Source organism: Embiotoca jacksoni, unplaced genomic scaffold (assembly GCF_022577435.1).
Source record: "Embiotoca jacksoni isolate LCO1_2020_lvr unplaced genomic scaffold, fEmbJac1.0.p SCAF_7, whole genome shotgun sequence".
Taxonomy (NCBI): domain Eukaryota; kingdom Metazoa; phylum Chordata; class Actinopteri; family Embiotocidae; genus Embiotoca; species Embiotoca jacksoni.
Window position 1 is genome coordinate 15,230,965 of NW_027185425.1, and position 10,946 is coordinate 15,241,910.

The 10,946-nt window shown below is 40.9% G+C and overlaps 1 protein-coding gene across 2 annotated transcripts in view; it reads right to left on the reverse strand.

Annotated features, from left to right (window-relative positions):
- Positions 1–10,946, reverse strand: part of adcy2b (adenylate cyclase 2b (brain)) — a 53,133-nt gene that overhangs the window by 37,190 nt on the left and 4,997 nt on the right. For both annotated transcript variants that reach the window (XM_069176416.1, XM_069176414.1), the window contains one exon: positions 4,470–4,667. In XM_069176416.1, the coding sequence (XP_069032517.1) occupies positions 4,470–4,667 (198 nt within the window). The remainder of the gene's footprint in view (positions 1–4,469; positions 4,668–10,946) is intronic.

The following is a 10,946-nucleotide window of genomic DNA, read 5'->3' on the forward strand; positions in this document are numbered from 1 at the left end:
TGAGCTCCAGAGATTTATTTTAGAAAAATAGTCACCACTGGCAGCACATTTCAGTAGCACAGAATGGGTCTCAAAACTTGCTTACTTGTGTGACATATTCAACTTGCTCAACGAACTCAATCTGTCACTTCAGGAGAGAACAACAACTTTATTCAACTCGGCAGATAAAGTGGCTGCATTCAAAGCCAACCTGGAATTATGGGGATGGCAAGTGAACATTGGGATTTTTGACATGTTTCAAACACTAGCAGGGGTTTTGGAAGAGACTGAGCCTGGGACTTCATTCTCCCAACTGGTGCACGATCACTTATCTCAGCTTTCAAGGGGGTTTGAGCATTATCTCCCAACCACAAAAGACCCCTGAACTGGGAAAGAATGGATCTGCGACCCATTTGTGAACAAGCCAGGCGAATCGACTTTGTCCGTGGTAGAAGAAGATCAACTGCTGGAGATCGCAAATGACGTTGGCCTTAAAAGTATGTTTGAGACAACTTCAAATCTCCCTACGTTCTGGATTAAAGTCAAGGCGGAATATCCTGAGATTGCGACAAAAGCACTGAAAACCCTGCTTCCATATCCAACATCATGTCATATGTGCTTTAATGGGTTTGTTTTTGTTGCATACTGAAGTACGTTAAAATGATTGCGTCTGTGAGGAAGCATATGGGAATAAGATGCTCATTGTTTACAGTGGAAAATATTTACACCAAGTTTCCGACTTGTTTATTGAAACAAGTTCTCTCTTATTCCATGTTTTCATCAAAGCTTTGTACTCTGACCGCCCATTTCCTCTCACTTTGGACTTCTCACTGTGTGTGTTCCTGTGTGTTGTGCATGCGCATTGATGTGTGTTTCCCTTTGTGTTGCTCAGTGATACCTTACGCCTTCAACCCCCTGCCTCGTCCCTGTCCACTTCCCATGCAGTCAGTCCACCTCTTCCTGTTATGGTGGTGTCCAAGCACGATCGGGTCGCAGTATCAACTGCAACACCAGATGAACTCTGATCTTCCTGCCTGTCTGTTTATTTCCTGTGTCTTTCACATTCTGCAAACAGGAATCGACTGAGTGACAGCTTCCCTGGAAACAGACTGACAATCTCAGACCTCAATGTGTCTCTAATGTTATTATACATATCAACTTTAAAGATATTTAAACACCTTTTGTCCTCCATTCCTCACTGCTTAGCTCCCATTGAGGAAGTACTAGAGTTCTCCACATGCTACTCACATCCCCACTGTGGACATAATTTGCAGTGACAGGTTACTTGGTGATGTGTTACAAAGATATCTGTTACTTCCATCACTGACATGCAGTGTTCTACCAAGCAAAATCATGACTAGAACATTGGATATAAGTGATTGTTTGGTTGACCGAGTTCCCTCTAAAAGAAGACCTGAACGCAGAGAAGAGCGAGACAGAGAGAGGTGTTTTGTGTAGGCTTGGACCTCCTGTTGCTAAGGGAACCAACAAAGGGAAAAGATGCTGACGTCGCAGCAGATGTGGTCTATTGAAGGTCTTGTATATTTTTGCCATAACCTTCAACTTCTCACCCTCAGCTCCGGCTCTGAACTCTGAACAAAAAAAAAAATATGGCAGAAGATAGGGCAGTTGGAGTGTGTGTGTGACGTGCAGTGTGTTTGGGTGGCTGTGGGGAATTGAGAGTGGCAGTGCAATTCCAGGTGCGTCACCTGCTTCTGTCAGCCAAGCAGGCAGCCAGATGCACTCCAGCCTGAATCCTAATTCACCCTGAAACTCTCCAAGAAGGGAGCCGCAGCAATCATCTCACTTCAGCTTCTTTGATTACTTTTCTTTCTCTCTCTTGTTCCGAGCTCAAAAGTCTCCTTTGTGTTTCAGACAAAAACGGCACACGCTCACCTGCCGGCGAACTCTGACGGGCTAGCTTGAATTTCCACATCAAAAATAATTTGCTCTTTGCTCACTTTAGCATTTATGAGCCAAAGCAGCTTGGAAGCATTTTTTTTTTTTTTTTTTTTAATCCAAGAATCCACATTATTTTCCTAACAGACGCACTCACACCCAGGTAAGTGTGACAGCGTCCTGATTCTGGGGTACCAGGTGTAACCGCTAAACTCAATCTGTCTCCTGGAAAGAGCCTTCAGAGAAATCAAATATGCTATGTGCTGCTATGTGTACTATATATTTCTGTGTGTGTGTGTGTGTGTGTGTGTGTGTGTGTGTGTGTGTGTGTGTGTGTGTGTGTGTGTGTGTGTGTGTGTGTGTGCGCGTGTGCAGGTGAGCAGGGTGGCGTGCCAGGGGTTAAAAGTGAATGGATGAAGAGGAGAGAACCAGTTTCCCTCAGCCTCCCCTTCACCTTCTCTCTCGCTCGCTCGCTCACTCTTTCTTTTTTTCCAGGCCTTCACTGTTATCAGGTGCTCCACCAGACATGCTGTTCTCTCCATAATCACAATCAATCCGACCCACTGAGAGCGGGATGCAGTTCCAACTGTTCTCTTTTCACCGGATCTCTGCTCTCCTGCAACTTTTCCTTCTTTCTCTCTCTCTTTCTATTTCCTATCTTCCTTTCACATCTTTTCATTAACTAGAAGGCGCAGTAGGACAGAAAAACAGAGGCACAGACAGACAGACAGAGATAGACAGACAGACAGATGTGTGAGTGGAAGAGTCATGGGAGCAGAATAGAGTGATCAATAATGCAGAATGATTACGCTCTCACAGGTGGCTGGTGATAAAAATACCTCCACTCCAGAGGAGGGAGGAAAGGAGTAAAAGACAAGGTAAGAAAAGAAATGTGGGCATGGTGGGATGAGGTGAGGTGGGGGAGTGGATGGGTTGTTGGTTGCGTGGTGTTAACAGGAGAGATGGAGGCAGGTGGAGAAGCTAGGGAGAGAAAAATGAGATTTGATGAATAGGGGGAGACAGGGTGCTAGCATGAGAAAATAAGATTCCTAAAATGGAGAGAGAGAGAGAGAGAGAGAGAGAGAGAAGGAGCCTGGCACAGAAAACGAATGTGTCTCTCTGATCTGCTGATCTGCTCACCTCCAGCTCTCATCAGGCCTCATTAACACGTGGAATTAAGTCTGCGCTCATACACACACATAGACGACCAGGTATGCCAATGCAAAGACACATCGTAACTGATGGACAGAACACACATGTATGCAATCACTCGTAAATGCATATATAAAGTCAGACTCTAATTATTAGGTTTGATTACTCTGAATTATTGTGTGTTTTAAAGTCTCCTTTACCAGGAGCAGTTGTATGAAAACATGCTATGGATTGCATATTGTCGGGTCCAGTGCTTTTGGAGTTAGACTACAAATCAGAATGACTCAACTTTTGCTGCTTGAATTTGAACTATTCTGTATTTAAATCTGTCTCCTGTGAGTCATTCAACTTTATGGAAGTAGAATATACCGCTGGAGCACACCTTAATGCTGCTGTGTTTTTTTCTGGGTATTGTGAGCACAGGAACCAGTTGGTTTATTCTTCTTCTGTAATCCTGTATGCACCATGCGTACATTTCTTATGACTTTAATATCCAATCGAAAATATTAAATTGTGATACCAGCAGATCGATCTTATTTTTTGGCTGCATTCACTCTCTAATGTTATGACACAAACAGGCTGATCAGAGTTTTATGGTGGTGTTGTGTCGGCAACTTTTGCATAAAAGAAGATGAATCAATCTCTGTTTCTCTCTGACTCGCTCTCTTAGTAGTCAAATGTGCTGCAGCGTGACAAAATAGTGATTGGACCCAGTGCATATGTTTTTCTTGGGCACCTCCTCGTATTTCCCAGCATGCCGTCTTCCCTTTTAAATTTTGAGAATAGGATGACATAACAAAAAATTAAATAGATATAAGTGATTCGTAGAAATCGAATTTAGTTTTAATAAAATATTTCAATAAAGAAAAATAAAGATAGCCTACATAAAAAAAGACTATGACTCAAGTACAAGGTGGAAAATTACTTATAAGCACATATTATAGAACTGAATAAATCTCTGTATGTTTAAAACCTGGTCCAAAATGATTTGAGCTCCTGTTCTTGCTTCAAAATGAGTTAGCTGCATTTACAAGTCAAATCATTTTTCTAGCTTTTTAAAGGTGATAAAATATCCTCGAGAAAGTTTTCATTTCAGCTGAAAAGTGATGGTTGTCAACCATAGACTGTATATCAAAATAGTCATTGTGAGGACTCTCAAAAAGTTCAGCCAAAACATCTCCATGGGCCCCTGTTGGCTGGTTGGTGCATAGATCACAAACCCCACCCCTTTCATGTTAGAGGATTAGACATGGGCCAAACTAAAACAGGTAAAGTTAAATAATTTTTTCCCAAAGATGGTTCAGATTCAGAGGTGCATGTGCACATATATGTAGTCATACCCATACTCGTAGATGCATTCCATTGTTCGATTAGACACACACACTTGTTTACCTATTCAAATGCACACAGAAAACACACAAACACAAAAAGGTATCTACCTGATCCCAGGGGCTGAGTATCCCTCCAGAGAACATGAACAGGTAACCCATGATGACCAGACAGGCCCATATAAGGAGAGAGAAGAGGCGTAGCATCCGCTTGAAGACGGACTCAATGCAGACAAGGATAAAAATGGACAGGAAGAGGAAGAGGGCAGTGGGAACTGTGATCAGGAACGCCAAGTGGTCCTCGGTATTCTGTAGGGAGAGGGAGAACATTATTGGTGTATATTTCTAACAACGTTGGCTCAACGTACTCTGAACAGTGTGGAGGCCAAAGACAGACCTACCAGAAACACATAGATGAGTTCTATGTTTTAAATACCTCCGAAATCCTAAATGTAAACAATCATTTTACTTTAAGTTCAACACATAAGATGAAAGTACCAAAAACACTTGGTTACTTTAGGAGAACTCTCCCCATTTTTGTGTCCAAGTGAGGACAGAGGGACTAGACAACACAGACACACAAGCACACACAAACACACGAACAGACGGCATACAGATCGGCAGACAGACCGTCTGAGCCCAGGGAATGTGCTACAGCATCATTTCTGCACTCACACCGTCCATGTCAGCATTTAGAGGCTGACCCCACACACACACACACACACACACACACACACACACACACACACACACACACACACACACACACACGCACACACATTGTCTCTTAAACTCAGACCAGACCTCCCTCACCCACCTTCCCAGCAGAGAACTTCTTCCTCACACTCTTGTTGTCATGTATACATTACAAGAAGCTGTATGCAACAAAAACTGTCCATCAAAACAGCTCAGCTGTGTTAAAAATATGGCTGTATTTTTTTTTTCTTTCAAAAAGTACAGTGGTGCTTTCTTATATTTCTGTAAAAATATGACTTAAAACCTCTTAAAAATTTCGCTCAAGTCCTAAAAGTGGATAAAGAGAACCTAGATAAACAAATTAGATAGAAATATTATACTTGGTCTTTTATTTATTGAAGAGAAAAGTATATGAGGCTCCAGGATTAGCAGCTAATTTCAAGGTGAAATTAGAGTCAGGTGTTTTCAATCAATGAGATGATAATCAGGTGTGAGTTGGTGCCCTGTTTTATTCTAAGAACCTCCATCAAAGTCTGATCTCACAGCACATTTGTAGAAGTGATTCACGGCTGGAACGAAGGAGGTTTCTGAGGACCTCAAAAAAAGGGTTGTTGATGCTTATCAGCCTGAAAAAAGTTATAAAATCCTCTCTAAAAAGTTTGGACTCCACAAATCCACAATCAGACAGATTTTGTTCAAATTGAGGAAATTCAAGGGCACACCCTCCCTAGGAGTGGTCGACCAACAAAGATGACTCCAGAAGCAAGGCGTGGAATAGTCAGTGAGCTTACAAAGGAACCCAGGGTAACTTAAGGCCGAATGACAGCCTCTCTCACATTGGCTAACATTAATGTTCATGAGTTGACTATCAGAATAACACTGAACACAATGGGGTACATGTCAGAGTTGCAAGGAGGAAACAACATATCTTCCAATAAGAACATTGCAGCCTGTCTAGTTCCAGCATTAGAATATTTTCCCCTCTGTAAAGCATGGTGGTGGTAGTATCATGGTCTGGGCTTGTTTTGCTGCATGCGGGCCGGGATGGCCCGCCATCATTAAAGGAACAATGAATTCTGAATTACTCCAGCGAATTCTAAAGGGAAAGGTCAGGACATCTGTCTGAAAACTGAAGTTCTCGAGAAAGCAGGTCATGCAGCCAGAAAACAACCCAAAGTTGTTCTCCAAAGAATGGTTAAAGAGGAATAAAGTTTGTGTATGACCAAGTCAAAGTCCTGATTTGTCAAAGAACCCACCAACATCTCAGAGCTGAAGCTGCTCTGTTTGGAGTATTGGACTAAATTTCCTCTGAGATGATGTGCAGGACTCATCAACAGTTAGCGGAAATATTTAGTTGCAGTTATTGCTGCACAAAGAGGTCAAACTAGAAACTGAGAGCAAAAGTTCATATACTTTTGCCACTCACAGATATGTCAAATTGGATCCTTTTCCTCAATAAATAAATGACCAAATTTAATACTTTTGTCTTCTTTGTTTAATTGGGGAACTCTAATAATGTTTTATATTAAATTTACATTATATTTAGGCAGAAATAAAGAAAACGTTCAAGCCTAGCTGTAGTTCAGCATTTTTTTCTCATATCGTTGTGCCTTTCTTTGCCTTAAGAATATATTCATTCTTGTTTCTTGAAACTTCCAAAATCAAGTGCCGATGAGCTCATATATCTGTCAGATGTTTTTTCAGTTGGTCCAAGAAAAATCACTTCATATTAGAAAAAATTACTCCTTCAGACTTTGGCAACTTAACATATCGTTTTATCATTCTTGCTTCTTTGGTCAATGAAATGTTCTCCGTAACGAGGAGGAGAATCATGAAATATAGTTTGTGTAGTTATCTGGTTCAAGTCAGATTCATCTTTGTGATAAATTATTACTGTTAACAGGAGGAGACGACGGTCCCTTCAGCTCACCCTTCATGTAGAGATTATTCAGGGTTCACCAAAATAAAAAAATACATTTTATGACCACAGAGATGACCTTTTAGCACCTGTTTTTACAATCAAATAGACACAGAATGATGGAGAAACAGTGGGCAATAATTCATAGTACTTTGATTAATTAACTTGAGCTGGATTCAAGAAATGGTAAAAATGCAAATTAAGTTTATTTAAAGTTAAATTAATTTACTTGCCCCTTTAAAACCGATGAGTTTCTTAGTTATTTTATTTAGAAGTAATGGCAGTATTTGCTACAGGTCTAATAGTGCTGAGTCATGGTCCCAGAAAAAGGACTGTGACCTTGTGAAGCTCAATCTACTGTCACTGCCAGTACAGTTACAGTTTATATATGTGAATCATCTCCTGACAGCCCAGGAATCACATGCAAAAATACGTTATAACTAATCTTATAATGGTATTCAAATCTTTAAAAAGATATCGTCCTCTTTTCCCTCTTCAAATTCTGTAAAGAAGCAAATTCACCTTCATTTGCCCCAAAGAACAGACTACAAGGACACACCTTCCACACACACACACACACACACACACACACACACACACACACACACACACACACACACACACACACACACACACACACACACACATGGCATACTACAGACTTCACCCCGACACCCACGTAAACCGTTTGAAGTTATTTCAGTCAAGTCATGATTACCCCGACAGGTCGGGCAGCTGTAAATTAACCAATTACATGTCACCCATTTTACAGTAAAATGAACATTAGTGTGGGCAGAGAAATATGTTTAATTTCCTCCGCACACAGCTCACTGAAGCAGCTTTTATGTAACGGAGTGAGAAGAGGTCACAGACTCAACCTTAAATTTAAGAGATGATTTGACGGTTTATTGACTTGAGACACTCATTAAAAAACAGCTTTTTGGGCCGAGCAAATGCAGGATCGGAGTGTTTTGTTGTGTATGAATGTAGCTGCACGGCGTGGATCCCCCGGGATGTAGCTGCTGACGCCACAGCAACTATAAAGTCAGCCCGAAGCACAGACTGAATCCCAATGATAATATAAGCAAGATCACTAATTTATAGAAACACCTGAGTAGACGCTCCGGTGACAAGGACATTCCTTTACTATCAAAACACAGTTTGTAAAACGCTCACACATACATATACGTTAGGGAGGAAGGGAGTTGCTTTATCCCCACAATTCACCGGAGCAGCTTTTCACTTATTTCAGAAAAAAAAAGAAGAATCTGCACTTTGCACAGTTCTGACTGTAGCCCATATAATCCTGTTAAAACCCTTTTTTAAATGCTTTAAAGCCATTTCCCTTGACATGGCACGGCGGGAGGGGGGGTTGAGCCTGCCGCCATATTGTGCTGCATTGTAACGCAGAACAATTATTTCCTTTTTTAACCCAGTTTGGCTCATCCAGCTTTACACTAGGAGGAAAAGGGGGGGACGAGGAGGCATAACAGCAGCAGAAAGCGACACAGAGACGCAGTAATCGAATTATTCAGCAGCAAAGCGACAGAAAAAAAAACCCGTCACTGTCAAGAACTGAGGAGAAGGAAAAAGGTGTTGCAGAAATCCCAGCAGCGTAAGCACTTTCCATGTTTTGGAGCCTGTTGAATATTTATCCCGCCTGATCAGGCAGCGCTGGTGACATATTTCCTCAGTCTGCTCTCATGATGACATTCATCAATAATCAACAGACTTTTCCTCCGGGGCTTAATTTGCAGCCGAGAGGACTGTTAACACACTTGGCTAAAGCAGGTCAAAGGTTGCAGAAGATCCAGCAGGGAACCAGAAGATTGCAACGAAAATGATTCAAACTAATGTGAAGCGTGACGTGTATCTTATCTGGAGTCCCAGTCCTTTTCATGAAAGGAACATTTTGGTGCTACTCACAGAACTTCAGAATATCCTTCAGCCCTGAAAGTTGAGAACAATGAGTTCTGTTTTTTGTTTTTCTTTACTTGAATGGCCCGTTGATGATCGCTTACAGTATATTCAGATCAGTAAAAATCTATCCAGCAGCAGCTCATACCGACTTTCTACAAGCACAGCAACGGATGAATCTACAGTCATTTGTTTGAAGCAGGGGTTTCCAACAAGTAGCGTTCAAGCTACTGTTTGAGTATGAGTGTGTTGAGTATCAATTTGTTGTTGTTTACATAAAATAGGTATATTCAGTTGGTTTGGTGGAGCTCAGCTATGTGAATAAATGTAACAGTTACACTTTCCTTTTGTCAAAGTAGCTCTCAGAGCATAAATGGTTGGAGACCCTTCATTTAAAGTGAACTACTTGAATCTCAAATTATACATTATACCCATATTCCAATGAAAATTACAGTAACTGTAGATATTTTTTGTGGTAGGTTTACTGGGTATTGAGGTATTTAATGGTCGTTATTACGCTCTTATTAATCTTACACCACAGCACCCTCAGTCCTTCATCAGACGTCATCACTACCAGTGTGAAGGAAAGGTAATTTTACCATCAGAAAAAAAGATGCCAGAGGGCCGGTGCATTCACAGTCCCAGCAGCCGAATAATAAATAACACACATCCAGCTACGTCGTGGGAAAATGGTGATATGGGAACGTTATGTGATGTTATGTGCATGTTACTATACACTGTAATTGAGTTTACCACAAATATGTGACATTACGTGGTTGAAATTTTTTTTTAAGATGTGTGAGAGTAACCCTGACAACGTGCTGAGAGTTGTCTTCATTGGGGTCGTCATACCTTGCCAAACAAGTTGGGGGTGTCAGTTTAAAAGACCAATGATAAAAATGTAGGATTTACCCACGATCAAAAAGACACGCACACTTCAATTTTGAAAATATAAATATTTTGTTTTTGTAATTCTCTTCATCTTGAGTTTTTAGGTGGGTTATACGCTCATTTTACAAGGGCTTGAATATAACGAACGTTCATTTATATGCAAGTATAGAGAGCAAAATTAATTTCCCTTGTGGATAATAAAGGCTATCTATCTATCTATCTATCTATCTATCTATCTATCTATCTATCTATCTATCTATCTATCTATCTATCTATCTATCTATCTCTCTGTCTGTCTGTCTGTCTGTCTGCCTGTCTGCCTGTCTGTCTGTCTTTTTTGAGTTTTTGAAATCTTGTATTTGTTAGAAGCAGCTGACTATTTTTACCCTGTGGTGTTACATCTCTGACCACACCCTGTCAGTGATGTCACAACATCTATTTCATCCCATTCATTCACCTTCCAGACCCCCTGTAACAGCAGGTGATCCATCATTACAAAAAGCGCCCCTCTCTCACTGCTCTGCTTCTATCAAACTGTCAACAAGATGGATCGAAATCAGTTTTTTTGTGAGTGCAAAACTGCAAAGTGTCACGCAGGATCATAAACTAGCTGAAACATGAACTGAAAAAAACATGTAATTAAAAAACAATGCTGTAATCAATGATGTAAATCAGGAAAATAATGGGAGCTGTTTTGTCCAAAGTTATAGATTTCCAATGCTCCATTAACAGATGTAATATTAATCTTAATTAAACTGTCAAATTGTGTTTTAAGTATCATTAGGTTAACATACTGCCATGTATTTGCTGGTTTTCTACACGCACACAAACATACACACCAACACACGTTAGAGTCAACACAAGTCGAAGGCAACAAGAAAGAACGATTTTCTGCAAAAAAAATATCAGATAAGCCTGAGAAGGAAATGAGAGACTTCCTCAGACAAACACACCCAAATAACACACACACACACACACACACACACACACACACACACACACACACACACACACACACACACACACACACACACACACACACACACACACACAATCACAACCATGCACACAGACTGTACAAACTGGGTGGAGGAGTCCACCTCTTAATAACACCACAGTCACTTACTCCAGCCCTAATCTGTGGGGAAAGATAAAAGTGGGCAGTC